Below are 16,532 nucleotides of genomic sequence, written 5' to 3'. Positions count from 1 at the left end.
AGAGTGGAGCTTCAGAGTGCAGCTTCAGAGTGCAGAGTGGAGCTTCCGAGTGGAGCTTCAGAGTGCAGAGTGGAGCTTCAGAGTGGAGCTTCAGAGTGGAGCTTCAGAGTGGAGCTTCAGAGTGCAGAGTGGAGCTTCAGAGTGGAGCTTCAGAGTGGAGCTTCAGAGTGCAGAGTGGAGCTTCAGAGTGCAGAGTGGAGCTTCAGAGTGCAGAGTGGAGCTTCAGAGTGCAGAGTGGAGCTTCAGAGTGGAGCTTCAGAGTGCAGCTTCAGAGTGCAGCTTCAGAGTGCAGCTTCAGAGTGCAGCTTCAGAGTGCAGCTTCAGAGTGCAGCTTCAGAGTGCAGCTTCAGAGTGCAGAGTGGAGCTTCCGAGTGGAGCTTCAGAGTGCAGAGTGGAGCTTCAGAGTGGAGCTTCAGAGTGGAGCTTCAGAGTGGAGCTTCAGAGTGGAGCTTCAGAGTGGAGCTTCAGAGTGGAGCTTCAGAGTGGAGCTTCAGAGTGGAGCTTCAGAGTGGAGCTTCAGAGTGGAGCTTCAGAGTGGAGCTTCAGAGTGGAGCTTCAGAGTGGAGCTTCAGAGTGCAGCTTCAGAGTGGAGCTTCAGAGTGCAGCTTCAGAGTGCAGCTTCAGAGTGGAGAGTGGAGCTTCAGAGTGCAGAGTGGAGCTTCAGAGTGCAGAGTGGAGCTTCAGAGTGCAGAGTGGAGCTTCAGAGTGCAGAGTGGAGCTTCAGAGTGCAGAGTGGAGCTTCAGAGTGCAGAGTGGAGCTTCAGAGTGGAGCTTCAGAGTGGAGCTTCAGAGTGGAGCTTCAGAGTGGAGCTTCAGAGTGGAGCTTCAGAGTGGAGCTTCAGAGTGGAGCTTCAGAGTGGAGCTTCAGAGTGGAGCTTCAGAGTGGAGCTTCAGAGTGGAGCTTCAGAGTGGAGCTTCAGAGTGGAGCTTCAGAGTGGAGCTTCAGAGTGGAGCTTCAGAGTGGAGCTTCAGAGTGCAGCTTCAGAGTGCAGCTTCAGAGTGCAGCTTCAGAGTGCAGCTTCAGAGTGCAGCTTCAGAGTGCAGCTTCAGAGTGCAGCTTCAGAGTGGAGCTTCAGAGTGCAGAGTGGAGCTTCAGAGTGGAGCTTCAGAGTGCAGAGTGGAGCTTCAGAGTGGAGCTTCAGAGTGCAGAGTGGAGCTTCAGAGTGGAGCTTCAGAGTGCAGAGTGGAGCTTCAGAGTGGAGCTTCAGAGTGCAGAGTGGAGCTTCAGAGTGGAGCTTCAGAGTGGAGCTTCAGAGTGGAGCTTCAGAGTGGAGCTTCAGAGTGGAGCTTCAGAGTGGAGCTTCAGAGTGGAGCTTCAGAGTGGAGCTTCAGAGTGCAGAGTGGAGCTTCAGAGTGCAGAGTGGAGCTTCAGAGTGCAGCTTCAGAGTGGAGCTTCAGAGTGGAGCTTCAGAGTGGAGCTTCAGAGTGGAGCTTCAGAGTGGAGCTTCAGAGTGGAGCTTCAGAGTGGAGCTTCAGAGTGGAGCTTCAGAGTGGAGCTTCAGAGTGGAGCTTCAGAGTGGAGCTTCAGAGTGGAGCTTCAGAGTGGAGCTTCAGAGTGGAGCTTCAGAGTGGAGCTTCAGAGTGGAGCTTCAGAGTGGAGCTTCAGAGTGGAGCTTCAGAGTGGAGCTTCAGAGTGGAGCTTCAGAGTGGAGCTTCAGAGTGGAGCTTCAGAGTGGAGCTTCAGAGTGGAGCTTCAGAGTGGAGCTTCAGAGTGGAGCTTCAGAATGCAGAGTGGAGCTTCAGAATGCAGAGTGGAGCTTCAGAATGCAGAGTGGAGCTTCAGAATGCAGAGTGGAGCTTCAGAGTGTCAAGAGCAATGCCAATAGCTCTAACTGTAACAAAGGCAAAACCATTGCATTGTAAATGCTTGTTATTTTACCGAATCACATGCTCATGCTGCTGCCTGGTTTGTCTACATGCACACAGGCAGAATCACTCGGTACAAAATGGCTCCTGTTCACTCGTCAGTACGGTCTTGCGCCGCCCCACCTTCCCCCTGCGAAATACATTCATTCCAAATACTGCTTATTTTCATCTCAGACTGACTTCTCACATCTGGGATAGCAGGGGCACCTTCCACAGTGATTAGTGCTTCACAAAAAATAATTCTCGGCTAGCGCTCAGAAGCCTTGAAGCTTTGATTGAATGACACTGCAGTTTGATGCCCCGCTCGTTTTTTGATGCTATGCGTTCCAGACACTGATTTTATTAAGACTCACTTGGAGCTCTAAACTGTCACTTGATCTTTCTTTGGGTCATTTCGTTTGCCCGGAAGGACTAACATATCTGTGAAACCCTCTTCTTTTATAGTTTGAGCATCGTCTTCGTTTAGCAGGATAACATTATACATTTGAAAATACAAATATCCGGGAAGAACAGAGAGCAAATCTCCGCGATGTTGGGCATTCTCCTATCATAAAGGAAGCGTGTTGGTGGGACCTGTGGCATCTAACGCATCATTTAACCCTATATGCGTGGGCACCTACCACAATAATGTATAGGATGAGTTTGTTCTGTTCCCGTTTTTAATTTGATGTAAAACTCAAATCACTGCACACTCTCTACTACACACTCTCTACTACACACTCTCTACTACAGTCACTACTCTCTACTACACATTCTGCTACACACTCTCTACTACAGTCACTACTCTCTGCTACGCACTCTACTCTCTACTACACTCTACTACACACTCTCTACTACACACTCTACTACACACTCTCTACTACAGTCACTACTCTCTGCTACGCACTCTACTCTCTACTACACACTCTACTACACACTCTACTACACACTCTCTACTACAGTCGCTACTCTCTACTACACACTGTACTACACACTCTACTACAGTCACTACTCTCTACTACACACTACTACACACTCTCTACTACAGTCACTACTCTCTACTACACACTCACTACACACTCACTACTACAGCCACTACTCTCTTCGACACACTCTATACTAGACACTCTCTACTACACACTATCTACTACAGTCACTACTCTCTACTACACACTGTACTACACACTCTACTACAGTCACTACTCTCTACTACACACTCTCTACTACAGTCACTACTCTCTACTACACACTCTACTACACACTCACTACACACTCACTACTACAGCCACTACTCTCTTCGACACACTCTATACTAGACACTCTCTACTACACACTATCTACTACAGTCACTACTCTCTACTACACACTCTACTACACACTCTACTACACACTCTACTACACACTCTACTACACACTCTACTACACACTCTCTACTACAGTCGCTACTCTCTACTACACACTGTACTACACACTCTACTACAGTCACTACTCTCTACTACACACTACTACACACTCTCTACTACAGTCACTCTACTACACACTCACTACACACTCACTACTACAGCCACTACTCTCTTCGACACACTCTATACTAGACACTCTCTACTACACACTATCTACTACAGTCACTACTCTCTACTACACACTGTACTACACACTCTACTACAGTCACTACTCTCTACTACACACTACTACACACTCTCTACTACAGTCACTACTCTCTACTACACACTCTACTACACACTCACTACACACTCACTACTACAGCCACTACTCTCTTCGACACACTCTATACTAGACACTCTCTACTACACACTATCTACTACAGTCACTACTTACTACACACTCTACTACACACTCTACTACACACTCTACTACACACTCTACTACACACTCTACTACACACTCTACATTACACACTCTACATTACACACTCTACATTACACACTCTACACTACACACTCTACACTACACACTCTACACTACACACTCTACTACACTCTACTACACTCTACTACACACTCTGCTACACACACGCTCTACTACACACTCTACTACACACCCTCTACTACTCTCTACTACTCTACTACACATTCTCTACTACTCTACTACACACTCACTACTTTCTACTACACTCTACTACAGACTCTCCACTCTCTACTCCACACTCTCTACTCCACACTCTCTTCTTCAATCTCTCTACCTCAATCTCTCTAATTCAATCTCTCTACCTCAATCTCTCTACCTCAATCTCTCTACTTCAATCTCTCTACTTCAATCTCTCTACTTCACATTCTGTATTACACACTCTCTACTACACACTCACTACTCTCTACTACACACTCTCTACTACACACTCTACTACACTCCCTACTACACATTCTCCTACACACTCTACTACACACTCTACTACACTCACCACTCTACTACACACTCACCACTCTACTACACACTCACCACTTTACTACACACTCACTAGTCTCTACTGCTCACTCTACTGCTCACTCTACTGCTCACTCTACTACACACTCTCTACTACACACTCTCTACTACACACTCTCTACTACACACTCTCTACTACACACTCTACTACACACTCACTACTCTCTACTACACACTCACTACTCTCTACTACACACTCACTACTCTCTACTACACACTCTACTACTCACTTACTACTCTCTACTCACTCTCTACTACTCACTACTACTCTCTCTACTACTCTCTCTACTACTCACTCTCTACTACTCACTCTCTACTGCTCATGACAATGCCATTTATTTATCTGTTTCCAAAACCAACACATAAATAAAACATTTGTCATTTACAATGCCAAAAGCGCTAACTTTTGCAAAGGCGAGACCGTTGCATTGTAAATGCTTGTCTTTAACAGTGGTTACTAAAAAAAGGAAGCTTTTCTGTCCATACCACTCCTGCCCAGAGTGCTCAAGAAGATCAGGAGCGACCGGGAACAAGTTATTCTAGTCTCTGGATTGGGTACAGTTGGCTTGTTATCCCGGGCTTCTGGATATGAGCATCGATCCTCTGATCAGGCTGCCTCTTCGGGAGGATCTTCTGTTGCAGTTGCAGGAGAGGGTACTCCACCTGAACCTGTCCACTCTTCACCTGCTTGCGTGGAGATTGAGCGGCGACAGTTGACAGCGTTTGACCTTCCTCCTGAGGTCTGCGAGGTTATTCTGGCAGCCAGGCATCCCTCCATGAAATATGTATAATCCTGCAGTTGGAATAGATTTTGAATCTATTGTACAGAATGGTCTATTGACCCCTTATCTGCCTCCCTGGCATGTATGTATGTATGTATAGGCATTTATATAGCGCACTACTTACCCGGAGGGTCCCAAGGCGCTTCGACCGCTGCGAAACCCTTCCTGGCTTCCCTGAGAGATGGTCCCTTAATGGGTATCTCCAGGGTGAGACCAGGCATCCCCGGCGGTCTGGTGGGGCCGTTAGTGAAGATGAGGCAAGCTAATGCCCAGAGTTGCCGAGTGTGAACGCTGATCAGAGTGGGCACCAAGGCGAGAGAATTATCGAGTCCGCTGACCCTGGTCCAGAAACCTGCCGCGCCGGGAATCGAACCCTGGTCCCGGGCCGTCCTCTGCTCTCGGGTCTGCCGCCTCTAACCAGTGAGCCACACTACTTCACTACTTCACTGGCAGATATCCTCCTGTTTCATTTCCCTAACCCAGCAGGGCTCTGCTTTAGGCACTGTGAAGGGCTACCTTTAGGCCCTCTCAGCTTTCTTCGGCTGCCAGATCAGCCTTCACTTTTTAAGTCCCCTCTAGTGCAGATATTTTTGAAGGGGTTAACCCACTTGCTCCCCCCTTCTCCCTTTCATGTGCCACAATGGGACCTTAATTTGGTCCTTACTTTCTTGATGTGCGCACCGTTTGAGCCGATGTATAACTGGATGTGTGCACCGTTTGAGCCGATGTACAACTGTACTCTACGGTTGCTCACTATCAAAACTGTTTTTTTTGGTGGCAGTTAACTCTGTCAGGAGGGTGAGCGAACTATAGGCACTGTCATCACAGCCTGCTTTCCTGACATTTTCCCCGGACATAGTGGTACTGAGAACTAGGGCATCCTTTTTGCCCAAGGTTGTAACTCCTTTCATCTCGGATAGTCTGTTACTCTGCCCACTTTCTATGCACCTTCGCATCCTTCCAAGAAGGAGGAGCGTCTCCAACTTCTGGACCTCAATGGAGCGTTATCGTTCTACCTTGATAGCCCAGAAGAGTTCCATGTGGATCACCAACTCTTTTTATAGGATGCGTGGGAGGAAATAAGGGTTGTGCTGTCGAAAAGAGGACCATATCATGCTGGATTAGCCTCTACATCAAAATATGTTATGCCTTGGCAAAGAAGCAGCCTCCCGAAGGCTTAGGGCCCTTTCTACCAGGGCGAAGTAGCCACCACAGCCCTCCAGTGTGGTGTTTATATTTTTGACATCTGCCAAGCGGCCACTTGGGCATCTCTGCACACGTTTGCCAGACACTGTTGCTTGGATTCTCAGGTGTGCAGGGAGGGTCTGTCCGACTGCTTTGTCTTAGAGGATTCCCTGGTTTAAAGCTTTTCTGCAGTCCCACTTCCGGGGAAGGTATTGCTTGGGTATATGTTCAAAGGTAAGGAATCTCCAGCTAGATGTCTCTGTCAGATGGACAAGTTACTTACCTTCGGTAACGCCTTATCTGGTAGAGACATGATCTAGTCGCAGATTCCTTACCGACCAACCCATCTTCTCGCACTATCTTTTAGTATTAAGACTGTTCCCCTTCAGGGCCCTAGTCTCTTTAACACTTTATGGTCAGTCACTTCATGGCTCCATGCTTCTGGCGTGGAAAGTCGTAAAAAGTACTGACGTCCGCACCCAGAGTGGCAGTTATATTGACGATGCTGACGTCACGATGAACACAATGCCAACAATGTAACGCAGAGTTGACCGACACAACCTACCGACACTCAGGGGTACTGCTTAGAAAAATCTTCTGGCTCCAGCCTGACACCTGGAAGTTCAAAGGTAAGGAATTTGCGACTAGATAATGTCTCTACCAGATGAGCCGTTACCGAAGGTAAGTAACTTGCCCATCAGGGCCAAAGAAATTTGAGAATACAATACATTTGCAAGTTCTTTTCAGTCTTCAGGCTGTTATTATGCATCTATCCTAATTTTGTTGGTATCACATATTAGTTTGACCTAAGCTAGGGAAGGACATGGCTCTAACAAAAAAATCTATTGGTATGGATCACTTGGAGACAATGTACATAAGTGAGAGAATGGAGATGTAAGACCAGAAAGTCTCATGTTGGGTCCCGGGGCCAGAAGCAGTTTTGCTCTTTAGGCACATCTTGAAGAGATCCATTTTGAGCTCTTTTCGCACAATAGGACTGTGGCTTGTGTTTTTCTCTTTTCATTTTTACTGTTGATTAAAAGTCTGATGTGGCTTGTGTTGATGATCTAAGATTGTTATGACTTCTGCGCGGTAGGGTGGTTCTCATTTTGTTAATGATGATGATGCAGAGGTTGTCAAGTTAATGAGAACCTGCTGAACAACTATTTTAGGTTAACCAGAATGGGAGTGATTTGTAGTTATTACTTTTGTCCTTGGAGTTAGGTAGTCCTGTTCAGTGTGTGCCATTAGCAGGCATTCTGAGATTTCTTGGCAGTATAGTTATCCCGGGATATCCTTATCAATGAGGAATTAGTTATTTTGTGCTTGCAGTGTTGTACGTTTGTTTGTCGAACATCATGTTGGAAAACCATTTCATGTTCTGGGCTTGGTGTGCTCTTGCGCAATGATGTGATTTAAATGTTTGTTCTATTCACTTTAAAATAGTTATGAATTGGCTTTGCTTTGATGTGGGTGCAGCAATTTTTGAGTCTTTATTTCTACTTGATTATTGCTTTGTTTTTCTTGCTATGTTTTATTTGTGCTGTGGTGAATCTTAACTCTATAGTGGGTTAGGCGGTTCTGGTTACCCTGATGTGCAAGTTGGAGATGATATACTAGATCCTTGAGGTATACGTTGCTTCTAGCCATTGAGGACAAGCAAAAACGATCTGTACTAGTCATTGTTTTTGAATGTAGCTGTAAAGAGAACCAATGTGGTTTGATCTTGTTTAATCCCACACCTGCCAGCAGGGTGATCATAAGGTTTCATGATAAATGGACTTAATGTTGTCTGTGATGTGTGTGTTATCTACAAGTTGGATGGTTGCTGTCTCATAGTTGCATTTGGGTATTTAACTGAATTGAATATTGTCTAGCAGGTGGTTGCTGCTGATTTGTTATTGTTGTTACATGATTTGTTTAGTATAATGTTTCGAAAGAATGCTTGTTAAGTGACTTGATGACGTGAGGTTGTCTGTGTCAGTGTTTGCTTTCTTCAGCAGTATAATGATCAATTGCGTTGCAGAACAAACCTTGGTCTTGGAAGTTCATGACTATTTTTTTTTTAAGGGAGTGAATCAAGTGCTTCTTCCGAAAAGAATTTCATAATGATAATAGGAGAGTGTCATGTTTGTGTGTGTTGGCCTTGAAGGCTGTTAAATTATCCATTTAAAAGTCTTTGAAGGAGCATTTCTTTTGCATATGCTGCTTTGGAATGGCCTTGTGGATTTAATATAGAGGTTGCAGCACTTGCGATGATAAACTAGTCATGTGTGCTTCAAAATGTTTGCTGATTTAGTTTTTATGTTTCATAGATATTGATCTAGCGAAAGTTGTTTTTCTGTGCCATTGGTGACTATATAAACGTTGGGTGTGTCATATGAGAAAGCCCAGAATCTTAAGAGAGAGTGCTTTGTTTTTAACATTATTGTATATTAAATGGCCATTTCTTGGTTGAAAAAGCATCATCATCAGATCTCAGAATTCTTCCAGAAAAAAACAAAACTATTTTATGGCTAACAGACAGGCTTCCAACCTGGAAGTGGCACTGAATAAGCATTTAACTGCAATCTGGCATGACCTCAAGAAACCCGTAAATTTCAAATGAGAGCAAACTCCTTCTCCTTAATCTCTCAGCAACTTTTAATGCTGCAGGCCATACGTTGGCACTTCAGACTAAATGGAACATGAGTACATTTTGCAGCCCTAAAACGGATTCAGTCCTTCCTCACAGGTGGAACACAAAGTGTGACAGTCTCCATTTCTATGAGCACTAATTTTGCAAAAAGTAGGTGTTTCCCGGCGCTGAACAATTGCCCATCTTCTCTTCAGGCTCTCCTTGACCCACTTCCTAAACTCTGAGCCTTTTAAACGTAACTGTTTTCACTGTACCAACCACGCACTGATTATGCTTGAACTGAAACAGCCAGACCATGGACTTCTGGTCTTACCTGAATTGTAGGAAGGTGTATACCTGACTATGGTTACACCAGATTTTTTGCCTAGTGTTTAGCTGGTTTTCGACTTAGTTGGCCTGGGATCCTGCTAATCAGGGTACCAGGCTATCTGCTCTCACTGTAAAATGGACTCCATGTACTTTAGGTACATCTCCAATTGGACATTGGGTCACCTTATGAGCCCCTGTATAGTGTACCTTAGGTACCCAGGGCATAGGTGCATCCAAGGCCTACCAGGGGCTGTGGCATTTATTATGCCACCCCTGGCTAGCCATCCACATTGACACAACTGGCTGATCACTCAGCTGGAGCAAGGTCGTGTAATCACCCCTTGCTTAGGTATAGTATCCCTATACCTACCATTACACATAGACACATATATACCTATAAGTCACTCCTATGGCAGGCCTTAACAATCCTGAGGGCAGAGTGCTTGGTTTTATGTGAGATGGTGCTCTAGCATGAGCTGAGCCTGTCTGCAGCTTTCGGAACCATGTCCTTATAGCTGTTCTATGATATAGCCATACCATATACTCTTAAGTGCATTATAATCCTCGCGGTTAATGCTAACTTTGGTTTGGCTTTATCAAAACATGTCGCATAAGGTGTCATACGCTTTGGAATACTACCCCCTCGCCAGTTCTGGCGACGGGGGTAGCATTCCACCCTTCTAGAGGGAGAAGACATGTTGTTCCTGTTAATCTCGGTTAAAGTTAACCAGAGACTCAGCATCAAAAAATGGATGCTGCTGCCACAGACACAAGTCTGACCTCCTGCTGCTGGGAGTCCTTCCAGCGAGGGAGGCTTGTACAATAGGTTTCCTGTCTTGGGAGGTGCTAGCACCCCCCCAGACAGGCCATAGTGTATTGGGGCAAGGAGGGCTGAATGAAATGAGACACTGCCTGGGGCACACAAGGTGTCCCATGCATAGTCCGGTTCAAACCAGTTGCTGGGGCACTCCAGCCCCAGCTCTGGCGCGAAACTGGACAAAGGTAAAGTGGTGTAACTCCCCCTTCCCTGGTCCCACCCATAGGAGGGACCTAGCAGGTAATCCAGCCCCTCAGATTGGTATATAGGTAGGAGCTGAGTCAAGAGACTTTAGATTTATCCTGAACTGAAACTTGAAACAAAACTCTGGACCTTCGACATTCTACTGCAACTAAAGACTGAAGAATCTCTCTTGTGGTCAAGGAGTGACCACCCTGTGCAAACAGGCACCGTCCAGCGATCTGCGGTTTACTTTGTCGATGCTCCAGCCGGAGCCCGAGCACAGAGTCCGACAAGAGCCAGACTTCCAGACTTCTTTGACCCCGATCCACAGCCACAGCAAAGCTGAGACCCGTGGAGGCGACAAGAGACGCGGTACCGGCCAACTTGAAAAGCCTGCTCTTTGCTACTTGTGCAGCTTCTGAGGTACCCTCGAAGTTGTGCATTGGGGATTGAGAAGCCACAGCCCCGAGCACCTTCTACACCGACGAACAGCCCTCCACACTCCACGAGTGCCGCGTGGGTCCTGCTAGTGTTTTTGTGCTCGACGCGTCTGTCCGGTTACTTGCCTGTTGGCTAGTGGCCTCTGTGACGGCGAACCTTTGAATTTCCACTGATGGCCTGGTTGCTCCAGGCTGGCCCCTGCTTCCCTGAAAAGGAGAAGCCCCTCAGACCTTGCTGGTCTGAACAAGAAGCCATCTTCGATTCCTGCGTGGGTTGCCTTTGTCAAGGCTTGTTGACTCCAATCCGGAAGCCGACACTGCCGACAGCGAGATCCTTTGTGGGACAGTCCGTGCCCACATCCTGGTCGTCGTCGACACCTCCTGGTCCATGTGGCTGCAGAGACAAGCTTCACATCATCACCTGATTGCTTCACAACATCTCCTGGTTCCTTCCTGGTTCCTTCCTGATCACTGGCTAGTGACCCAGACTCTGTCCCCTCTGCTTTCAGGTACTCTTCATCCTCGATCTGCCCTTGGATCCAACCGGACACTTCTCTCCTGGTCGCCTGCAGCATCTTTTCACAGGTCTCCATAGGATTCAGCGACGAAACCCGACACACTTTGACACCTATGCACCCGGCTCCTGTGGGTGAGGTAACGCGAGTACTCCGGTGCTCCTGTGGGTATTGACTATCCTAGTGTACTAGGTTGCAGTAGATTTCTCCTAGTCCATTCAGAAGTGTCCTAAAAGAACTACTTTCCAATTCTTTCGTTCCCATTGTATCCCTATGAGAACCCGCGTGTGTGTTTAGACACTTCACACGCCTCCCGTGGGCCTCCTGCTTCCTAACATTTGGTAGTACAGCGAAGCCCCAGCGATTCCCTAGGCCTATCCTTGGTCCGTGACGTGGTACTTACACCACTATCCTAGTATATGGTTTTACGTGCCCCTAGGGCCCACTGTATATTGTGCAACTTATTGTATGATAAATGAGTATCTTGTTATGTGCTTGTGCCTCTGACCTCATGAAGAGTTCAGAGGGGTTGTGTTAGAAATAAATACATATATATTTTATATATAACCTGTGTGGTGTCCTTTCATTTGGTATTCAAGGGGGTTACATATGGTAAAGCAGCTGGCTTCACATGCTCTCTGAAGTTTTAGCCTAAGACTGCTTTGTCCATGCTACCACTAGGATAGCTGGTCTATAAGGTTGACTTTACAACCATCACCATAAGGGTTGTTTGGGCTGGTGCAAGGTGCTCACTAGAATAGTGAACATCATATACCAGGCCAACTTCTCACATGAATGTCCACTGGCAGTAGTAAATTTAAGGTTTCAAAAAACTTTCTGAAATCTTAATGCCGCAAAATGTGGATTATGAAAAGGCTGTGTTTCCATCAGTTCCTGGCCTAAGTAGATTGGCTCTCTCACACCATATCAAGAATTTGGATGTGGTTATTGACCCCCCCAACTCTCACTCCAAATTTGGGTCACCAATGTGATACAAAGCTCTTTCAACTCTGAGAGTATTATGATGAGTCTTTACCTGTTTTGACTACCCCACAGGGTCCCAACCTCAGCAGCCCTAATGCTCTAATGTATGTACTAAGGCAACTGAATAAGCTTTTAATCAGAACATGTTAGTGTATCCAGAATGTTGCTTTCAGACAAGTTCTCAGCCTGAACAGATGTGACCATATCAGTCCTGCCCTCATGGCCGTGCCTTGGCTGTCCTTTACCTGCTACCTGCAAGCGACATCTTTCACAGCTCTTGACAACACCACAAGGCAAACGCAATATCCATGATATCCATATAAATGAGGATGATATGCAATCAATAGGAATTCATAAAACCAATAATGATTTGACTTTACCTATAAATATGGCTCACATGCATGAAAATCACACCCGCTCTCTCCTGGAAAGATCGGAGACTATTGGAGCTGGGAATTGCCACTGCATGTCTTACGATCAGACTGCTATAGGATAGTTCTCAGCTGTCCTAGTTGGCTAAGCCCACAGTGCCACTGGATGGACAGGAACCCACTGGAGGTTTCCAGTTTCCTTCCCGCAACCTAGTACTATTGGTTTGTGATTTGTGATCTACACAGATGCCATTCATAGCAGTCCGTATTTATAAAAAGCATTGGCATAGCAAATAGGGCTCGCCTTTGGGACCTTATAAGTGTTTAGCCATGGAACAGTTGATGTTGCACCAAGGATATTGTGCTGCGTAACTAAATACTTATAAGGCCCCAAAGGCTTGACCTATTGGCTATGCCAATGCTTGTTTTAAGGAGGCCTTCAAACGGGTCTCTAGTGGGCTCTGTTTTGTGCCCTGGCACAGGTGGTAATTTTTTTTTTACGGACTGCAGTGACAGCAGGCACATTGATGTGCGCGTGCTCACACCTCTCACTTCTCAGTAGTGGAGAAGTTATGGCAATTTGGATGCAATGACAAAGAGCAAAATACAAGTCGGGTGGCACACTATGCTAAGCACAGATTTTTTAGTTTACGTGTTTTAAGCCATGCCCCTAATTACAATGGCCACGCCTCTTTGAGAGATCCCCCCCCCCCCCAGTTTTTCCATCCCACTTAAAGCCCTGGTTTCAAGAAATTTTGGAGAAAGTTTCAAGAAATTGTTGAACAGTGAGTTCAAAGAGTGGCGAGATAGAGAAGAGATGGCATGGCCGCACGGGAGATATGAAGGACGCTGGCGGGGGATCAGGGGTGTAGGAATAAATCTCAGCGGAGACATCAATTTAAGTTAAAGGGAGGAGGCCAGGCTGTGGGACCATAAGGAATCACTTCCGGGGGAGAGCTATAAAGCAACAGAATGCCCGGAGGGGAAGGGTTGTGGTGCAGTCAGTCCCAGAGCTATTAGGACCCATCCCGGAGGGTAAAGGGATGGATGGCACTGGGTCATTAAACCCCCAGCTTTGATCAAGAGGGAACGGGTGGGGCGTGCGTGCGCGTGTCAGTGTGTAAGTGGGAGGGGGCGAGCTGGCAGCCAGAGGACTTTCATGTTTTCAGGCCACAGCCAAATTGTCATCTGAACAAAAACATACATTGAACTTTCGTACAGCATAGTTGGCTAGGGACTGGCGACCTTCCACAACATACACTATCAAATAGCAAGTGAGTGAACACCTGGAGACAACTAAAACAAGTGGGCATGCCTCGCGCTTGTTAAACATAGAAAAGAAAGGCAAGCAACAGCCATGTTTAACAAGCGCGTGCACCTAGCGCTGCATGTAAAAAAAAAGAGGCACGTCTGGCGAGTGGTGTGCGATGTGCGTTCACCCTGACGAGAGAGGAAAGCTAGATGGCACCTCTGCTCGTCATTGTGCACGTAACCGCACGCTCTATGCCAGCAAAAGCGTGTGGTCGGACTTTTAAAAGTCCACTTACTAAATGTCTCACCAGAGTAGCACATGCGCTGGCGCAGGCGGGACCTAAAAATCTATACTCAAAGATATTAGTAAGCCCATGCTTGACTGTGTCTATTCTCTCACTTTGCAGCACCAGTGCTTATGCACTATAAAGCCTTATGCACCACTTCTACATGGGCTACAAACCTCTCTCACTGCCCACCACCTTCTCCACGCATGCTAAAGTACTAGCAACACACTTTGTCATACATGAGCAGGAATCTAATAAAAATCAGAGCGCTCCTTTGTCACTCTGGCTATGAAACACTGGGAAATGATTATTACAGAGTAGCTACTTGATCAGTGAGCCATACAGTGATTTAGGGCTTGTAAATAGTATGGAAAGCTCTTTATAAGAAACAGTACAGTACAATGCAATGCAATACTATGGCAAGAATCAACACGTTTAATTTTGGTTATATTGCCACAAGTGTGAATGCGTTTTGAGTTACAGCTGCTGTGATACTGTTGTTTTATATAAATGTATCCAATATTTATTTTTCACTTATATTGCAGTCTGCATTCAGTATTGAAGCCTGGGTAAATTGCTAGATTATTCAGTTCTAGGAGAAGAGTGTGAGCCTTTACGTTCAGATGCTTGAAACGTTGTGCCCTTTTATTTCCCCCCACAGAAACATCACCCCTTTTACTTGTAAATGTATCTTAAGATTTCAACCCTGTAAACTGTTGTAAATTTCAGACCCTTGTTAGGTCCTTTGTCGTACACATTTGCAGGTGATAATTATATCAACTTGGAAGCCATTTGTTTGCAGGCCAAGGACTGCGGTCAGTTGCAGAACAGATGGCTGATGATCAATATCCAGAACGTGCAGGACTTTGCTTGCCAGTGCCTGAACCGTGACGTGTGGAGCAATGAGGCTGTCAAGACAGTTATTCGAGAGCATTTCATCTTTTGGCAGGTGAGAATAAAAAGGGCAAAAGAGGTGGATGGGAGTGGACAAGAGGCTGTCAGTTGTGCTCGTCTGGTTGATGGGGTAAGGTAGTTTAGGGGCGGGGATTTTGGGTTTGTCAAGGCTCCATTTGTAGTCCTAGCAAGTATTAGCTTGTCTGTAAATGTAAGAGGACAGTTTGAATCCAAGGCTGTAAGTGAGAATGTTAATTTCATTTGAATCCTGGGCTGTAAGTGAGAATGGTGATTTCACCTAAGTGATTGAAGCAGTTAGTTATATATTGGGAAATGTATTTATTAACAAGATAACACATTTGCATCTCATGAAAATATATTGTTTGTGAGGATTTTAGACAATTTAAGTGTATTAAAGCTACCTCACTCTATCCCCTAAGCACTTGTATGTAGAAGTAAAGTACATTTATTATATTAAAGTTTACGATTTTTTAAGTGTTTTGAATTGCCAGCCTGGCCATGAAGCGGAGTTGAGAGAATGTGAATCTTGCAGGCTTCCCATCCTGTGTGGAAAGCCTGCAGCCTAGTTGGAGCACATGAGTCTGATTATTCACTTGTTAAACTATCCAAAAGCTGAGAATGATCCTTATCAAAAAATGTTAATTTCAACATCTCTGCACACAGCAGAATATGGAAAACGGCTGCCACAGGAGAAAAGTGGTGACTGTAACAAGGCACTTTGCCATTAAAGATAAACATAGCACTACATGCAACCATTCTTTCCAGAAACCCCACAACCCCCTATTCAATCAATCAATCAAATAAACTTTATTCAGTTTTACGTCGGAAAGTTACATGGATACAGGTGCATAAAAACAGTACTACATTAAAACATGATTTAAAAAGTCAGAACCTCTTCTACAATTTATAAAAAAAGGACCCAATACCCACCCACCCAAATTTATTCTGTCCTTAAAGTGCAATGTACCAGAAAAGCATGACTTCCAATTGTATTTCCTTTATACCGCAGGCCAGATCAGCTAAACTAATAAAACATACCTAGATCATCCAACGTCTACACATCCATATAAGTCCTTGATTTCATGGAAGCTTTTAAAAACCCTATTATAAAAAGAATGCAGTCCTCTTTCAGCAGTTGAAGATATATAAGGGCAGGACGGGCCTGTCTAATATTAATTCTTTTTAAAATGGGAAGCAGAAAGTGCCTTCGGGGGGTTTCATACAATTTATATAAAAACATAAAATGCAGCAAATCCTGCGGAGACGGTCACAGCCACAGGGAGCTAGCACTTGACCTCTGCTGTATCCCTTAGGCCTTGCTAACACAAGGTGGAAGAGGTTCATCTGAAACCTAGTTAATAAAAACTTCTCTTGTGTTGACAGAATGTTCGGCTGTCGGAGTTGTTTTGAGCATTAAAAACATACAAACACTAGGTTTCAGCATCTCCTGCGCTTCCCTGTCCACTTTCCTTGAGGTCAAGAAAGCTACCCTAATTAATTCCACATCCTTCTTGACAATGGATTCAGGCTTACAAAATAAATCGCCACGCCCTACCCCTTCGAAACTG

General features: G+C 45.5%; 1 protein-coding gene across 1 annotated transcript in view; it reads left to right on the top strand.

The window, feature by feature from the left end:
• Window positions 1-16,532, top strand: part of UBXN7 (UBX domain protein 7) — a 684,054-nt gene that overhangs the window by 258,249 nt on the left and 409,273 nt on the right. The window contains exon 6 of the mRNA XM_086943995.1: window positions 14,852-14,998. Within this exon, the coding sequence (XP_086800121.1) occupies window positions 14,852-14,998 (147 nt within the window). The remainder of the gene's footprint in view (window positions 1-14,851; window positions 14,999-16,532) is intronic.

Source organism: Lissotriton vulgaris, chromosome 11, assembly GCF_964263255.1.
Source record: "Lissotriton vulgaris chromosome 11, aLisVul1.2, whole genome shotgun sequence".
Lineage (NCBI taxonomy): Eukaryota > Metazoa > Chordata > Amphibia > Caudata > Salamandridae > Lissotriton > Lissotriton vulgaris.
The sequence above is the reverse complement of the archived record's forward strand: the minus strand, read 5'-3'. Positions and strand labels throughout refer to the sequence as shown.